The sequence below is a fragment of the Zonotrichia leucophrys genome, chromosome 5, assembly GCF_028769735.1.
Source record: "Zonotrichia leucophrys gambelii isolate GWCS_2022_RI chromosome 5, RI_Zleu_2.0, whole genome shotgun sequence".
In the NCBI taxonomy this organism is placed as follows: Eukaryota; Metazoa; Chordata; class Aves; order Passeriformes; family Passerellidae; genus Zonotrichia; species Zonotrichia leucophrys.
Genome location: NC_088175.1, coordinates 61,456,128 through 61,474,907, shown reverse-complemented (window position 1 = coordinate 61,474,907; position 18,780 = coordinate 61,456,128). Strand labels below are relative to the sequence as shown.

General features: G+C 48.9%; 2 protein-coding genes across 3 annotated transcripts in view; one reads left to right on the top strand and one right to left on the bottom strand.

The window, feature by feature from the left end:
- The window catches only part of FANCM (FA complementation group M), a 58,047-nt gene that overhangs the window by 34,693 nt on the left and 4,574 nt on the right, over positions 1–18,780 (bottom strand). For both annotated transcript variants that reach the window (XM_064715997.1, XM_064715998.1), the window contains exon 5: positions 29–160. In XM_064715997.1, coding sequence (XP_064572067.1) covers positions 29–160 — 132 coding nt within the window. The remainder of the gene's footprint in view (positions 1–28; positions 161–18,780) is intronic.
- LOC135449240 (heme-binding protein 2-like) lies at positions 7,848–18,703 on the top strand. The gene is made up of 5 exons (XM_064716002.1): positions 7,848–8,102; positions 11,730–11,821; positions 12,810–12,951; positions 14,643–14,826; positions 15,691–18,703. The coding sequence occupies exons 1-5, from the start codon at positions 7,874–7,876 to the stop codon at positions 15,860–15,862; spliced, it is 819 nt and encodes a 272-aa protein (XP_064572072.1). The 5' UTR covers positions 7,848–7,873; the 3' UTR covers positions 15,863–18,703.

The following is an 18,780-nucleotide window of genomic DNA, read 5'->3' as shown; positions in this document are numbered from 1 at the left end:
AATAGCATGAAATAAATAAAGAACTTACTGCATGTTGTGCAGAGGGGTTCTTCCTGTACTGATCCCTTGCCAGGATGATCTGGTACTTGGTCAGGTTGGGAATATCCCTCCTGGATAAAACTCCCACCTTAATCAGGCGCCCAGCAAATGCTTCCAGCACCTGCAAGCAAAACCCAGCAAGGTGAAGGGGGGTGAGCCCTTTGACATGATTTTATTTTTGTAGATCCTACACAACAGAACATGAGCAGCTGGTTGGTTTTATTTGAGACACAGGATTTTCCAAAGGGAGCTGTGCTGTGTAACTGTACCAGGTGTTCTTCCTCCATAATCAGGATGTTTTTAGGTTAATTCCCCAAATTCCTGCCAGAGCACTTGGACAAGGCTCTCAGGCACAGGGTGGAATGTTGGGGTGTCCTGTGCAGGTCAGGAGTTGGACAAGGGATCCTTGGGGGTCCCTTCCCATGCCCTCCTGCCCCAGGGTAACCCTGGATCCAGCCAGGAACTGAGGAGGGGAAAATCCCCCCGGGATGTGGAATGGAACAAGGGCTGAGCCAGCAGAGGGGGACAGGAATGGGAGGGACCCCCAGGTGTGGAACAGGGGCTGCAGTCCCTCTCACTGCTCACACTCCAGTGGCACCTTGGTCCCAGGAACACCTGGATTCACCTCTGAGAGACCAAACTGGGTGAAGGACTGGGCAGGATCTGTGTGGAAGGGATGGGAGCTGGGAGACAGGAGCAGAGAGGAACGGGCACAGCACAGCAGCGTGTCCCATTTCCTGCAGAACCCACCCCAAAACACAGCTTGTTTTCCAACATCACATGTACCTGCTTTCCACCTCGCTGCAGCAAGGACAATAACCTGCACTAATGCATCTTAATCCTGTTTTTCCTCTTTGCTTCCCAGCCTTAGGTGGTCAGGATTTTTCCACAGACTTAGTTTGGCCTGAGCACTAACTCTGCCATAATTGCAGTAATCAGATTTGTCCCACAAACCCTGTTTACAACCTGTTGGCCCCCTTGGCCAAGGGCCCCAAAAGTGCACAAGAACAGGCTTCTCCAAAGCTCACAGTTTGTGTTTCCCAAGTGTTCAGGCACCCCAGCAGCAGCCCAGCTGCCCTGCCCTAAGAGGGCTATAGTGTAACAAGTGCTTAATCCCTTCAGTGTCCCTCAGCCCACTGAAAAGCATCCAACCAAACCAATACAGCCAGGCCTAAGTCAGGCTTCCAGCACTGATCCCAGCAGTGGAGCTGGTGGGGAGAAAATGTCCTGACAGGTACAGAGAGCCACGTGTAGAACTCAGTCTGTGTTCATCCCTGAGGAACAACACTCATTTGTTACTCAGGACACTCCTCCATCTGGGTTTCCAGATGCTGTTCTGATGCACAAATATCCTTAACACATGCTGCTGATGCTCTGGCAGTGTAGAGGCAGCTCAGCTCAACTTCTGTCTGCTTGCTTTGATTATTCCTATGGTTTAGTCTAAAAATTAGTTTATGATATTGTTTATTTATAGGTCTTTTTTATCTTCTTACTCTGTGTGCAGAACCTGTGTGGCATTAAAATGAAAACAGAATCACAGAATGGTTTAGGCTGGAAGGGACCTCAAATCCCAGCCAGTGCCACCCCTGCCATGGCAGGGACACCTCCCACTGTCCCAGGGTGCCCCAATGTCCAGCCTGGCCTTGGGCACTGCCAGGGATCCAGGGGCAGCAACAGCAAATCTGGCAACTCCAGCCCAGCCCTTCCCAGCCAGGAATTCCTTCCCAATATCTAATTTAAATCAAATCTAAAATCCTAAGGAATGGAGTGGGAGTAACTGCCATCATCAATGAGAGCAGCATGAATCCCCCAAAGAATCAAAACTGCAAGGGGAAATTTGGAAGGGCTCAGGGAAAGTTGGGCAGCCCCAGCTGAGCCGTGCTGGGCAATCTCCAGGGCCCAGGTCCCTCACACTGCAGCAGCAGCAGGGAAAGCAGCTCACAGCAGGTAAGGGAACTCACAGCCATGGAGCCGGGATCCTCAGTGCTTTGGGGCATCTTGGGCTGCTCCTCTTCCCTGGGAGGGTGAGAGGGGCTGGGCTGGAATTGCCAGAGCAGCTGTGGCTGCCCCTGCATCCCTGGCAGTGCCCAAGGCCAGGCTGGACATTGGCACAGTGGGAGGGAGGTGTCCCTGCCATGGCAGGGGTGGCACTGGGTGGGATTTAAAGTCCCTTTCCAACCCAAAGCATCCCATGATTTTATGTGTCTGCCAGCCCTGTCGCTGTCAGATCACTGTCAGATACCTTGTTCTGAGTTCCCTGATGTTGTTTCTTTGATTTCCAGGAGGAACCCAGGCAAGGATGGGATTGAATTCCCTTCCAACCAAACCATTCCCTGACTCTACCCTGGGCCATGGGATGGGAGCCAGGCTGGGGCAGCCCCTCCCTGCCTGCTCTGTGTCCCCTGGGGCACCCAAAGGAGTCACCTGGGACACTCCAAGGCCTTCCCAGCCCTTCCAGGTCTCCTCTGTCCCCAGGGGAGCTGGGTCACGGCCTCCCAGCTCCCAGGGAAAGCAAGGCAGGACACTCCATCCCCAGGCATTCCTTCTAATTAAGGCTCATGGATTAATTCAGCCAAATAAACCACTAACACCTCTAACACCACCAACAAGCAAACACCAACTGGAGGCTGCAGAAGTGCCAGGAATTTCTGGAGGAAAGGGAGGGAATAAATGAAGAAATCAAATGTTGTTTTCTTAAAATACAGCCAAAACCATTCACCGAGCCACTGGGAAGGCTGAACACACAAGGAGTTCATTTCTCATATCAGTGAGAACAAAATTAAAAATGCAGTTTAGTTTTAAGGGTTTAAAATTCAGAACTTGATGTTTTATCACAGAGTTTGCTACTGTTCTGTTGTTCTTCAATCCAGGCTGTGCCTGATGAGTCCCTTTAAAAGGACAGAGACAGTGATGTCTGTGCCAGCTTACAGGAAAAGGCATTTTCCAAATAAACCAAAATGCTGACCCTGAAGGAAGAACCCAGTGCTTTTTATTTGAATGGATACCACTGGAATATCTCATTACCCTCCCCTCAAACCCCAAACAGTTGGACATGGGCACACTTGAAATGCTGAAGATGAAGCTTAAACTATATCTCAGGTAGCAGAAACCGATTCAGGCTTTTCACAGATGTTCCTCTTGAAAAGAAATGAATATTTTCATTAAAAAGTAATGGCCATTAAATCTGATATTTCAGCACTGGTTTATGATTTCCTATAGCTGCTGCAGAGTGTTTTTTTCTAAAAAGCAATTTCCATTACCTGTACTTTTCTGTTTCATCCCTTGACCTAGTTACTAACATATAAGAAAATGATATTGTCCCTGTTTGCTCAATGTACACCCCTGTCTGATTTAATCACCTTCTGCAAAACAAGCTGGTGCTGTTATGAAAGGCAGCAGGCTGCAGTCACCTGGAGCTTCAGACTCCCAGGGAACAGTAAACACAACCTACTTAGGAGAGCCTCAGCAGCAGGCACTGCTCCCTGCTTCCATTTATCTTGCCTCCATACCTTCATTTTTAATTAAAAAGATAATACTTCTGGAAAAGTCCCCTCAGCCTTTCCAAAACACTCCAGTGTCGTGTTACCCAAACACAGCCATAGAATTAATTCCAATTAATTGCTCAGGAGCACTCGTGGCTTTCTCCAGCTCAGTGATGGAGCTCAGAGCTGACAGATTTACAGCCAGCAGATAAAAGACAATTGGCAGAGTTATCCCACCCTGCACTGGACCTGCCAAGAGCACAAAGACTTGTTCTGTTCTGAGCTATCTCCCACAGCAAACCACAACGAGTTCTTGGAGCCCATGATGAGCTTAGAACCTGGTTTGGAGCTCTGACAGGAGCTGAGCACTCGTGTACAGGGCAAAGGCCTTGTGTTCCTGTGCCAGCTACACCTCACTAAAAACTGCTCCTAATCTGTTTTCTGTTGGCACAATAAGAAACAAAGGCTCTAAACTAACGCCCTGACCTAATTATTTTAGTGCAGATTTGCAGGGGTTCTTTACCAAAGAAAAACACCCACAAATAACTGTTAGAGTGCCTTTTCTTTGCCAGGGGAGAAGGAGGGGTGGCAGAAACCTGCTGCTGTCGAAGGAAGGGGACCAGGACACCATTTGGTTCATCACAGGTTCAACCCGGTCTGGTCCAATTTATTGAAGAAAGTATCAGACACTTATACAGCAAATAATAAGCTTATGAATATTCTGTAAGCCAAGCAATCTATTGGTTAAACTATGCCATGAACTCTTCCTCATTCCTTAGGGGTTACATCTCTCTTTTCTCATGTCTCTTTCACTGTTTGTTATCCTACCACAGCTAGGCCCAAGGACACTGCTATCTGTGCAGGTGCAGGACTTGGAATTAGCCACGGTTTTGTATTTTTCCAGTCCTTAGCCAGCCAAACTCCCAACATGCAGGCAGGACCTCCACAAACAGGGACTCCACAGGTGCATCCCCTCCTCAGGAGCTCCCCAGGGGCCCCCAGCCTCCCCTGGGTTTTACAGAGCCACACTGGGCTGAAAGAGAGCTGCACCTTCCTCCAGACCCCCTGACAGAATCCCAGACTGGTTTGGGTTGGAAGGAGCTTCAGTCCCATCCATCCCAGCCCTGCCATGGCAGGGACACCTTCCCTGTCCCAGGCTGCTCCAAGCCCAGTGTCCAGCCTGGTCTTGGCTATCCAGGGATCTCCTCTCAACGTTCTGGGGCTGAGCTGGTGAAGGAAACGAGCCCAGGTAGTGCCAGGGGGCAGCAGCACAGCCCAACCCCTGCTCTGCCCAAGAGCTCCAGGAGAAACCCAGATCCATGCTGGCCCTGAGCTGCTCCAGCTCCTCACCTTCCGAAGGAACAGAGCCAAGGAAGGCAGGGCAGGGCAAGAGGGGGCTGTGCCCACCAGGCCCTGCTGCTCAGGGGCACTGGGACCCACAGCAGGGCTGTGCCAGGGCAGAGATCCCTCCCACAGCTCCAGGGAAGGGCAGAGGAGGATCCAGAGCGTTCCCTGCTCTGGTCCAGCACTGAAATCAGGGAGGCTGGGGTTCCCCAAGTGTGATACCCATGGAGCAACCAATATTCCCCAAATAACTTGCAGGAGCAAACCATGTTTAGTGTCTGCCTGCTGGGGAGGCTCTGGAGCTCTGACTGGCACTGAGCTTTAGTTTTTACCTTGTAAAACTTCGGAGTCATGACAAACAAACTCTGAACCAGGCAGAAAAATGAATTTTGTGCAATTCCTTCCTGACATTTTCTCACCTGGCCAATAAAGGAAGGAGAGCAGCAGGGCACAGCAGGGCAGGGTGGATTTTAGCTGATCCTGTCACTCTCCAAACCCAATACTCTCAGCCCAGTAATGATCTTGGCACCAAAGTTTTGTTTAAGTTTATATTAACTCGTTCACACCCTTCCCAATCTTCCAGGGACATGAGACACACTGAAAATCCACTGTTCTTCCCGGGAAGCCAAAAAACCCAATACTTTGTCTTTTTCTAACAGCTGAGTTTTCTTCTGTTACAGCATTTCTCCTTTCATAAAGGTTATAAAACAAGACCTCCAGCTTTTACTTTGTAATTTCACCAAGAACAATTTTACTTTTCATTGAGAGATCTTAAAAAAGAAGTGGCTTTTCTATATCAACCTGCCACTGAGAAAGTGACTGTCAGACAGAAAGGAGCATCCACTGAGGATAGTTTGGATCTGAAATTTTAAAGGTTGAATATCAGTTTTTCTGTTCTATTCAGAGATAGAACCTGCCAGGAATGCACAGAGAACACAGCACCACCAAAACTGTGTTTTCTCAAAGAGGGGCTGTTTATTAGCCAGCAGTCATACACAAAATGAGCAAGTTTGGGGAAAAAACCACAACAAATACAACAAAAATCAGCTTTTTTTTCACCTGCAGTAATAATGAGTTCCTCTGTTATTTATCCAGACACAGCCCATCACATTTTCAGTACTCCACCAAATGCACTAATTACCAAGCTCATCAGGAATCAAAGACAAATTAAATACACAGAGAATAATTTGTACAGATGGATTTTTAAAACAGGATTTTAAACTCCTCCCAGCCTCTTTCTCCCAGTCAATATTCTGTGGTATTTGGCATATATAGAGAAACTTAGCTGTGATTTTAAACTCTTTTTCTGCTGGTTGGTTTTTCTTTGTCTTTTCTCTCATCTCCAGCAAAGACGCTTCATACTTAGAAATAATTTCATATAAGCAACTATTAATTCTCATAATTAATGTGTAAGCAAAAGAGTTCGGATTGTTTTCCATTAATGATTTTCTGCAGGATGGGCAGAATGTCTCAGGACATTCCCAGCTGCGCCTCTGGTTAGGAATTGCCCAGGAGCACTTCCAAGGCACAGCAGGAATTGGGTCTGCCCAGCCAGAGCACATCAGGACGGGCACATCTCAGCTTCTGGGGCAATTCAGGGTTCATTTTCACAGCCAGCTCAGCCCCTGGGGCTGGGGAGCCAAAGCTCAGCCTGGAGAAAGGGACTGCCCAGAAAAAGGGAAAAAAGAGGGGGCAGATTTAGCATCACAACAGTCACATCCCCAAGCTCCAGCTTTCCCTGGAAGCATCAACAGTGCACAGGAAAGGACTATTTTCCTATTATTCTAAACCCCTAAATGCCCTTGGATTCCCTTTCCTGCCACAACAGCCATTCCATGTTAAATTTGGAATAAAAGACAACAGAGCCCACAAAGACTCCTGATTCAAACCCAGATCCTGCTTTAATTGCCATATCCACCCCATAACAGGGCTGCTCATCTCCTCATTCAAAGGCTTGTCTCAGCAACTGCAAAATTACACAGCTGAAAACCTCCAAAGCTGGACTTCAGTAACAAAATATCCCAGTTTTTGTACTCCTAATATTCTGGCAAGACCTCAGAGCTCTCCAAATAAAATGAAAGGTCTGTCTTTAAAGTGTGGTTTGAAAGCAGCAAAATAAAATCCCAATAAAGAATGATGAATAGGACACAAAGAGCAGTGGGGAAGACACAACAAAGAGAGCAGCTGGGAGAGAGGGAATGAGTGGGAAAACAGCCAGAACACAAACTTGTGTAAATCCTGCTCTGCTCAGTCCCTGCAGCACGGGGTAAAGGTACCAAGAGCAGGCATCCATCCTGGGTCCATCCATCCCTGGCTCTACCTATCCCTGCCTGGGTCCTCATCCCTCCATCCCCGGCTCCATCCGTCCATCCATCCCCGGGTGCCCTGCCCAGGGCTGGGCGGGCACAGGGGGTCTCCCGCCCGTCCGTCTGTTCATCCATCCCTCCATCATCCCTCGGTGCCCTCCTGGAGCTGGACAGGAAGAGGCAGCGCCCGTGGTTCCCCATCCCCGGCTCCATCCATCCATCCCTGGGTGCCCTGCCCGGCGCTGGACGGACAGAGGCAGTGCCTGCGGTGCCCATCCCTCCATCCATCCTTGCATGCCCGGGTACCCTGCCCGGCCCAGGGCAGGCAGAGGCGGGTCCCTCATCCCCGGCTCTATCCCTCCCTGCCGGCGCTGGGCTTTCAGGCTGTGCCCCGGTCCCCCATCCCTCCATCCTCGGCTCTATCCCGGCGCTCGGCTTTCAGGCTGTGCCCCGGTCCCCCATCCCTCCATCCTCGGCTCTATCCCTCCCTGCCTGGCGCTGGGCGTTCAGGCAGTACCCGCTGTGCCCATCCCTCCATCCCTCCCTGTCCGGGCGCTGGGCGGGCAGAGGCGATGCCCGCGGTGCCCATCCCTAGCTCTATCCCTGGCGCTGGGCGGGCAGAGGCGGTGCCGCGGTGCCCCCGCCCCGGTGCCCGTCCCTAGATAAGCCCGGCAGCGGCGGCGCCGGGGGCGCGGAGCGGGGATGGAGACGGGCGGGTGCCGCATGGGCGGTGCGGGGCCCGGCGGCCCCGGCGCGATCACGCTGGAGGAGCTGGACGGGCTGGCCGAGGAGAGCCCCGACTCGGCGTACCACAGCCACGGCAGCAGCCTGGAGGAGGAGGCGGCCGAGCGCATGGACGACGAGGAGCAGGAGCGGCTGCTGAGCTACTGGCAGAGCGTGGGCCGGGGGCACCAGGTGGACGTGCCCCGAGGTAAGGCCGGGATGCGGGCTGGGGCCGGGCTGGGGCCGCGGGACACGGCAGTGAACGCCCGGCACGCTCCTGAGGCACCGGAGCCCGCTCTGAGGCGGCTCCAGCTGCACCCGGGGCGGCGCAAAGCTTTCCACAGGGCAGGGAGGCGGCTGCAGCAGCGCCGGGGCGATCTGTTCGCGCTGAAAACAACCAGCGCGAGTTTTCAGAGCTAATTCAGTGATCTATTCGCACTGAAAACAACCAGCGCGAGTTTTCAGAGCTAATTCAGTGATCTATTCGCACTGAAAACAACCAGTGAGAGTTTTCAGAGCTATTTTCATGCATGATCCCTGGATTTCCACAGACATAAAAACAACCAGTGAGAGTTTTCAGACCTTAAATTTAGTGATCTTTGCTCACTGAGAAAACAATCCAGCACTGCGGAGTTTTCAGACTATCTTATCCACTAAACAACATGAGTTCAGTACCCCATTCTCACTAAAAACAACCACTGCGAGTTGTCAGACCTAATTTAGTAACCCACTCGCGCTAAAAACAATCATTACAAATTTTCAGAGCTAATTAAATACTAAACTGACTACCTGCAAAAGCGTTCTTCCTAAAAGTATCCCCTCTACCCCTGTATAGCTCTCCAAGGAAAGAGGGCTGTGTTTAAAAACAGCCCAGAGTAAACAAGTAAAGGATTGATTTGCTTTCAACAGCTCCCGGGCTCATCTTAGTCAGAGTCGGTTGTTTTCAATTTTAAGAAAGACTGGGGAATCTGAAAGAGTGATGAGTCAGAGAAGTCCTAACCAGCAGCAGAGAGCCACCACAGGCTGAGCTCGGTCAGAGTTAACTCTGCCCTGTCCTGGCCACAGGAGCAGACTGAGATCTGCAGCATCTCTGTCCTGGCCAGACCTCACCTTCCCGAGGTGGGGAGAGCCAAACCCTGCCCAGGCTGCACTGGACACTACCACTATTAAATTATTGTTCTTTAAAAACTCTTTCTATATTCCAACATAGCAAACTGAGTCCATCCTTTTCCAGCCACGCTTTGAAGCCTCATTTTAACTCTGTAAAGCTTTAATGACAATTAACGTGCTAAAAGAAGGGTAAGACAGGTCTGAGCAGGGCTCCCTGCCCCTGGAGGGTCTCTGGATGCCCAGGGCCATCCCAGAGTGTCAGCAGTCCCTCCAGCAGCCACAGGTTTGTGTCTGGAATGCTGCAATCTGACAGTTCCAGCATCCCCAGGGCACAGAGAGTCTCTGTTTAACACTCCTGAGGGCAGCAGGAAACCAGAGCCCTTCCCCAGAATTACCTGTTCTGGTAGCCAGGCACTGGGACTCCTAAATTCCATCAGGAGGGATACAAAGTCCAAGGAATATGTCAAAAGCAGGGTGTGAGCATCTTTTAGTTACACAGTTTTCCATATTATTTAGTTACAACAGTTACACAGTACTACAGCTTTGCTCTGCAGCACTCAGCACATGTTGCTAAAATCAAGATAGAGTAATACAAGGTTTTTAGAGTAATACAAGGTTTTCAGAGTAATACAAGGTCCTGTCCAGGGCTGAAGGAGGAGGAATCCCCTTGTGACAAGGAGCAGCCCATGTCCCTGCTCTCTGGGACAGGGACAGAACCCAGGGAATGCTCAGGGTGGATTTTAGGAAAGGTTCTTCCCCCAGAGGGTGGAATCAGCACTGGAAAAGCTGCCCAGGGAATGGGCACAGGCCTGAGGCTGCCAGGAGGGAGCACAACACCCTCAGGGATGGCCAGGGTGGGATTGCTGGGGGTCGGGGATGGTCACTCCCATCACTCAAACCATGACTGCAGAAAACACAACTGTCCTGCCCCTCTGCTGCCTGCCTGGCCCTGCACAGGTGGAGCTCTCCTGGCACAACACAGAGCACAGATTCAGAAACTGAAGGATAAAACTCCCCAAAGGACTTTAATCAGTTGTAATCCCTATCCTCTGCATTAATATGGAATGCACAAAACATAACCCACCCCCACTAATTGATAAAGTAATCTAAAAATAGAGTTAATTCTAGAGTCCTGAAAGCTTTCCTAATTCTTGGAAAATTCAGAGGTGAACTCTACTTTTATTTTTCCCTCAGCCTCTAAAGAGATCCATTCACATGCCAGTTGTTAGTTACATTTTAAATGTTTCCCAGTGACATACTGCAAAGGAAAAATGTCTACACTTAACTACAATGTAGCTTTTTTACCTTTTTTTTTTTCCCTCCCCTTTGTTTAAGGATCTTTACTATTCCAAACAGCCTTAAGGCTAAACCCCTGGAGTGGATGCCAGGAGATGGAGGTTTGATTCCCAGCTCAGCTACAGATTTACTGAGTGACCTCGGCCAAGTTAATTCTCCTGCATCTTAACTCTCCTTTCCTCTCCCACATGGATAATAAATACTCTGCTCCCCCATTATCCTGCCTCTTCCACCTGAGGCACCTCCAGCTCCCCAAAACGGGCTCTGGGAGCTGAAACTCCTCCTTGTCCTGCATGTCCAGCACACACCGTGGGGCAGCAGGGCAGGGTGTCAAACACTGCACATAAAATCGAGTTTTTAGTTCTCCAAGTACACAAATGCTTCATCACTCCAGCTCTGCAAGGCAGGGGACCAACTCTTGTGGAAGAGAGGTGTTCCACTCCTTAGACTGACCTTGTACTCACACTTTGTCTGTGCCTGTCTGGCAGGGATCACCTCCTGAGCAGGATTTATCCATGACCTTCAGCCAGAATGGATGTTAGGGCAGCCACAGTTATGGAATGAAACATCCTTAGGAAATCCATTCCCACAGCAGTATTTCCTTGAGCCTGCCAACAAGAGCAGCCACCCCAATGTCCTTTGTGTGGATACACCTGAACCCAGCAGCACAAGAGGGGCTGAGCTGGGAATGGCCCCTGCACAGGGCCAGGAATGGGGCACAGCCAAAAGCTTCCCTGGACACTGGGGTGGGAAATGGAGGGAATGGGAGAGGGAAACCATTCCTACCAGCACAGGGGCAGAACCCAGGGAACCTCTGCTGAATTTGCAGGCAACCCTGACACGGGAAGAGATGAGAATCTTGACTACGTGTTTCAGAAGGCTAATTTATTAATATATTATATATTATCTATATTATATATATTATCTATATTATATATATTATATATATTATATATTATATATTATATTAATGTAATACATAACTGATATATTAATATTAATGTATTATATTAAAACAAAATGATGTACTAAAACTATACTAAAATAATAGAAGAAAGAATTTCATCGCAAAGGAAAGATACAATCTTGTGACTGACCAGAGTCTGAGCCAGCCAGATTGTGATTGGCCATTAATTAAAAACAACCACATGAGACCAATCCCAGATGCACCTGTTGCATTCCACAGCAGCAGATAATCTTTGTTTACATTTTGTTCCTAAGGCCTCCCAGCTTTTCAGGAGAAAAGATCCTAACAAAATCCTAATAAGGATTTTTCATAAAACACGTCCATGACAAACCTCTCCTAGGAACAGCTTTTTCCTTGCCTAGAGAAGAGCAAACCAAAGCAGCCACAAAGACCCCCAAGGGAATGAAGCACATTTCAGTCTCGTTTCTGGAGTCTCACGTGGGAACTGTGGTTCTGTTGCAGACATGGCAGAGCCCATCCAGCAGCTGACCAGGAATAACAACCCCCAGGAGAGGCAGAGCATCCCCTTCACCCTGATCCAGCGCAAGGAGAAGGTACTGCTGCCCCCCTGCACACAGAAATGGGAATGGGCTCCTCACAAAGGGATTTCAGCTCTGTGGGACTCTGGGCATGGCTGCAAAGCACTGTAACTGTGCCACTGCCTCTCATTTGGAACACCTCATCCCTTGGACATGTGTAATTTTCTTTTTTGCAAGCCAGAAGATAGCCAGGAATTATACCCTTTAAAACATAATTAATTTAACAAAAACTCCTCTTTGCCATTTGAAATAAAATGCCCCTTTGCTTCACTTAAATTGCTGCATTTGCCCCTTTACAGTCATGTTGATAAAACATTAGCAAAGAGTACTTGAAAGAGACGAATAACTAAATTTAAAACTAAACATGTACTTCTGTATCACGGATCATTATGAAACAAAGCAGCAATTTATAAACCCATATTATCCTCTAATAAAAAACTGAAATTAATGTTCAGCAAATTGCTTCCAGCTCAGGAAATGTGCAAACAAATGTTTAATCTTAAATCAAAACCATGAAAACCTTTACTGACCATCTATGAGGGCTTTTTGGCCACATTTCTTTTTAACAGATTTAAATAATTCACACTTATAAATACCATCATTTGACAGTGTTTCACTTAAACACTCAAGTGTGTTTAAATGAAGTGTGGGACTGCTGACTGTTTATGTTGAAAGCATTTTTAATGTTACAGTATTACTGTAACAACTGCAGCTAAAAAATGAGGTTATTCAGTGTTAATTGCAACTAAATGTTTAATAGTGCCAGTCCAAAAGATGACAGATCCTTATTTTAAATGAGAACTACCTAAAAATCTGCTGAAGTCAGTTTTGATCCAAGATTAGCAGTGTATTCCTTGGTTTAGAGGAGGAAGGATTAAAATTCATGTTTCTTTCACGGTCATGGCACTGAGAGCTGAAAAGATGCAGTTCTTGTGCTTCACTTGTATTTGTTTGGCTGATGTTTTTAGCTGACAATCCCAAATTCTCCCCTGTGTGCCTGCAGCTGGGAGATCTGCTCTATGAGAAACGGCAGTATGGGAAAGCCAAGTGGGCTTGCATCAAGATGAAAGAGAAGCAGTATGAGCAGAGCATCTGCCTCGGGTTCATGAAGCTCATGAGGTACATCTGTGAGCAGAACTCCTCAGGTAATGACACCCCAACCCCACAGCAGTTAGAAAATTGTGTTTCTGCCCTCTCTGCTGATTAGGGACATGCTTCGAACAGCTTGTCCCAAATACACACCCTATAGAGATGTTTTTTTCCATCATACAGCCTTTCTAGAAAAATCATAGAAATCCTGGGATGGTTTGGGTTGGAAGGAGCCTAAATCCCCTGCAGTGCCACCCCTGCCATGGCAGGGACACCTCCCACTGTCCCAGGCTGCTCCAAGCTCTCTGCTGCAAATCTGCCATTTCCTACAGGATTTGCAGTTTCATTTTCACAGCAGCATGAAATCACCTGGCAGAGTGTGATACCAAAAGGGAGCAGAGTTTTCTGCCTCCTTCCCTTTAGTTCAAGCTGTTAAATTGTCCCTGTCCCAATGGACACGGCAAATTTGTGGTTGAAGCATGTTTTCCAGCAAGATAATCCAGTTTTAGCTCAAAATAATGGCAAATCCACCATGTCCTTGAGAGCTTGTGCCTGCCTGTAAAATGTGCACCTGGTGTGCGATCCGATTTAATCTGGTTTTCACTTCCAGACATCAGTTCTCACATTTTTCATCCTCCAGTTACTATCAAGTTTTGCCATGCTCAGTGCTCTGTGCTGTAATTGACTCAGCCCTTAAGTATCTTTCCAAGAAAATACAAACATTGATCACAAAAGCTTTTCCTTCCCCAGGGTACCTTCCCCATTCTTTTAACCTTTCATGTGGTTTAAAAGTAATTTTAGCTCCAGAACTGCAGGGTTGTTACCAAACTGTACAGAAGGGAAGCTCCCTCTGCCTCCTGCAGTCCAAACACACAACAATGCAAAAAAATACTGCAACATTTTTAACGGCAGCAAACCCTCAGTGAATTCACAGAGCAGCCCCTTCTCTTGCCTGCAGTTTTGTTCCCAAATATTCAAACCATGACACAAGGTCAGTTTGAAGATAAACACAACTCTTTTTAGAGGGGAAAGACTTCAGGCAAACTCCCTGCCCTGCATGAAGAGGGGAGAGCTCACCAAATGCTGTGTTTTGGACACAAACACACAAACATTCGCACACACACAGAAGCACAGGGAAATCATGGAGTCACAGATGGTTTGGGTGGGAAGGGACCTTAAACATCTCCCTGTTCCACCCTTTGCCATGGCAGGGCCACCTCCCACTGTCACAGGCTGCTCCAAGCCCCAGTGTCCAACTGGTCTGGAACACCTTTAGGGATGCAGGGGCAGCCACAGCTGCTCTGGGCACTCCCTGCTCCTCCAGCCTGGAGCACACCCACACTGCCCACACCACCCCAGTGAAATCCCTTCAAACACTGCGGGTTTGCAGCAGCCTGATACTGACACTTTGTAGACTGCATGATTATTTGTTGTATGATTATTCCTCTACATTTCTATCTACTGATGAGGATCTTACCCTTCCACTATACTAATTACAATCCCCTTCCAATCCTTGGAATCTGGTTTAAACCCAGAGAAGAGTAATAAACATAGTCCTGTTCATACTGGCCCTATCCCTAAGCATCCTCTTAACTGCACTAAACTTTTGCCTCACCCAAACAACCCCCAGCTCAGCAAAACTGTCCCCACACGAATGTGGGTTCGACCCCCGAGCGCAGCAGGCAGGCACAGTGTGCAAAGCTTTCCCCGAGTCCCCTGAATGCTCTGACGCCCTGTGTGTGGGCAGGGCTGTACCTGGGCATCACCGTGCCCATCGTCACCATCGTGCACACCAACGAGGCGCACTCGGCGATGACACAGGCGGTGACAGTGGCCTATTACCTGCCCGAGGTGCTGCAGGACGAGCCCCCACACCCCTTCGACTCCGACATCATCATCGAGGAGTGGCCTGCCACCATTGTCTACAGCAGGTGAGAAATGCTTTAACTGCTCTGCTCAACACAGCAAAAACACCCAGCTCTCAGTCCGGGCATGTGAGGATTTTTAGACCTTGTAAAACTTAATTTCAAGAGTTGTAAAAGCTGCCTGGTCAGGAAATAAAGGTTACAAATTTATAACAGGGAAAGGTTTTGGGCACAGCCCTGAGGCTGCCAGAGCTCCAGGAGGGTTTGGACAGCGCTGCCAGGGATGCCCAGGGTAGGATTGTTGAGGGTCTGGGCAAGGACAGGATTGGAATTCACAATCCCTGTGTGTCCCTTCCAGCTCAGGTTATTTTATATTTATATCAATTACTTGGTAAAATGATGCATCTGTAATTGTGTGCTAAAATACCCTCAGACTATTCTGTGTAGTTGGGAACAAAGTGCCTGACATGGCACAGAAAAAATGGTTTGGGATTAATCATAGTCAGTACCATTGGTGAAACACAACCAAGTCATTCAGAAGGCATTTGTGGAAAAATAGTGGGTTTGAAATGAACACAGTGGCTCTGGAAGAACAGTGGGTTTAAAATGAGTCACAGAATGAACTAGGTTGGAAAAGACCTTTGAGATCACTGAGTCCAACCTATGCCCTGACACCACCTTGTCACCCAGACCATGGCACTGAGTGCCACTTCCAGGCTTTACTTAAACAGCCCCAGGGATGGTGACTCCACCAGCTCCCTGGGCAGCCCTTTGCAATGCCCAGTCACTCTTTCCTGAGGAGCTTTTTCCTCAGCTCCAGCCCAAACCTCCCCAGGTGCAGCTCAGGGCTGTGCCCAGGGTGTAGAGCCATTCCCAGCAGTGTCAGGGAGCTGTGGAAGCAGCCAGAGCTGATCTGAGCTGAACCCACAGGAGCTTCCGAGGGATCACCAACGAGGACTCCATCATGAGGGAGATCAACCTGCTGGCAGCCATCCTGGAGAGCCCCGAGCTGTGCCTGCGGGACACGTTCATCATCGCCGGCTACACCAACCCCGCGGCCGCCAACCGCCACAACGAGATCTGGTTCCTGCAGCGGCCCTGAGCTCCTCCTGCTGCTGCTGCTGCTGCCCTCGGAGCCTCCTCCCCTCACAGGTGACCCCAGGTGTGCCCTGTCACACGTCAGCACTGGGCATCTCAGCTGGGTTAGGGGCAGCCAGCCCAGCTCAGCTCCCCAGGCACAGATCCCTACGGCAACTCTCACATTAATTTCATGGAGGGTTTTAGCACTTTGAAAGTTAGTTCACCTTTTCTATCTTATTGACCAGGTAAGGGAGGCAGAAACCTCTTCCCTTCCACATCCCCAGCCTGCTTGTGGCTTGGGATGGTCCCTGGGGGCATCCTGGAGCCCTGGCCTGCTCCGGTGCTGCACAAAGACCCCGCTGGGGCTCTCAGTGTGACACACCAAACCCACCTCACACAGGCACTGCAAGAATGTCCAGGTCTCAGTTCCTCAGGAGAACCACCAGGTTTAGCCCACTGGGATAGAGCATGGAGTAGGAACAGGCCAATGCTGACAGCTGTGGCACAGAGATCCCCAAAGCTTACCTCAGAAAGCTCCCAACCAAAGCACCCAGTCTGCAGAGAGACCAAAACTCCTACTGCTCACTCAAGTGTTGACAGCAAAGTTACAGGTTATCCTCATCAAAGTTACAGGTTATCCTCACCACACCCCCCAGGAACCCCATGGCTGGCTCTGGCACTCCTAAGGAGACACTGGTGATTTGGAACTGCAGTTTTCTGAGCAGTTTATCCTCACAGCTTTGCTGGGGGTTAAAGCACTGCAGCTGGAGTAAACTGTTCAGCACTTCTGGCTGTCAAATGACACAAATACCCACAGAGAACATCTCAGCTGGGGCAGACAGCTCTGCAGAGGGCAGGGCTGCTGCTCCAGGCAGCCCAGCTGGGTTTGAGCATCCCCAGGGACAGGGAGCCCCCAGCCCCTCTGGGCCCTGTCCCAGCGTCTGACCACCCTCACTGTGAGAGTTTTTTCTCCCTAATATCAATTTGTTGTTTGTTTTGCCCTCAGCTGGCAGCCTGGCTCTCTGCAGAGGCTGAGCTCCCACACTGCAGAGCCCCCAGAAGGACTGGGAGCAGCACTGCCACTGTTCCCCACAGCCCAGGAGCACCTACTGCACTTTAGAGTCAGGGCAGCAAACAATCCTGCTCTCCAAACTCCCTCCCTAATGCCTCCCCTTACTGATGTGATGGTAGAGTTTATTCTTATAGAAGTAAATATTTTTATATCAAATTCACTGAGTACATCACCAGCATTATTCATTGGTTACAGGATTTAGGGTTCCAGCAGAGCCTCGGGGCTCTTTAATTCCAACACACAGAGCAGCAAGCAGAGCCAGGGGCTGCTAACTCACAGCAGGGTGAGAAAACAACCCCAAACATGGATTTGTGGAGGACTTCTGAAAGAACCCCAAGGCTCCTGGTCCCACAGGGAGGGAGGGCTCTGTGCTCAGCCCAAAACCTCCCCCTGAGCAGCAGGATCACAGTGGCCCTGGTTTAAGCAGGACCACGGTGCCCTCTGGTGCCTGCTGGGCACAGAGATTCCCTGGGAAACGGCAAGGAGAGGGGGAAAGGAAACAGAAAATAAAGAGACACAAAAGCCTTAGTTTTAGCACAAAAAACCCAAGAGTTTTTATGGAGAGCGGAGAAAAAGCCCAAACAAACTAAAATGCAATACAGTGTCCCAGCCCTGAGAGAAGGAAAATTAAAAATGCCAGCCAGTATTAAACTAGAGGCTCTTAATTAAAGAAAAACAGTGAAAGTATTTTTAAAATTGAGTTGACTAGAGGGCCCAGGGAGGCATTAAATAAAAGGTTTTTTTCTCATATCCTCCCCCAGATTTTTGTAAGAGCACATAGAAGTAATTTTCACCTCTGACAAGATTTTATGGCAAATTAAAGAAATTTCTGCCATCTGAATTCTTTTGCCAGTGAGGGAAATTCTCCTTATGCTTTGGCACAACAGATGTTGGATAGCTCCTGGAAGCAGTGAATTCCTCTCTCTCACCACAGAACACCAGTTTGTACATAATTCACATTTTAAGCCTCTGCTGTGTCTGATGTCCCTGCCAGCCCCTCCCGTGGCTCAGCTCCCCGTGGGTGATGTTCTAGAAACATCCCTGAAGCACGAGCAGATCTGTCTGAGTGTGCTGACATCCCACCTGCAGCCCAGCTCTCCCTGCTCTTTATGGCAAACTGTGAATCCCCAGGTAGTATTTATTTATTTTCACTCCTGTTAGATGGCTTCTGCTGCTGAGAAAAAACAAAAACCCCAAAAAACCCAAACAAAACCCGTACTTCAGCTCCAGTTTGGCGATACACTTTATGGCTTGGTACCAACAGCTGCCACTGGCCCTCGGGAGCACAGGGACCAACAGCTCCAGTGTTTAGCTGACACAAAATCCAGTTTATTCAGTTGTTACACCACTGAATGCCAAGCAAACATCACTGCCACTCAGACCTGACACACCATGACAGGCATGACTGCCTAGAACAGGTATTTTGTTGTCCACTCGTGGCTCTGCTTTAGAGCCACTCGTGGATTTTCAGTTTTAATGTGAAGTTATTAGCTTTCCACTCATGAAAGGAGATAACACATCAGCATTCACCCCTATTTTTGGAAGATTAAATGACGTAGCCTTAACAGATAAGTGTTGTCCTGCATACTGTGTATTTTCCAAACCAGAGTTAGTGCCTAAAAAGTTGATTCCAGCTATTGTGATACTCAGGGCCTTGCTTATTGTATGTAAAGACATCTCCACAGAGTTGCTCTGGCATTGTTGTGCTGTGCTGTCTGACACTGTCCTTTGCTCACACTGAAATGTTGTCTTGTTTACTGTTTGGCACAATTAAAGAATGGTTTTACTGTGCACAGGACACCTGGCTCTCGTTCTTGCAGCACACACAGCTGCTCTTGCTCTCCTGCCTTGGGACACTGCTCTGATTT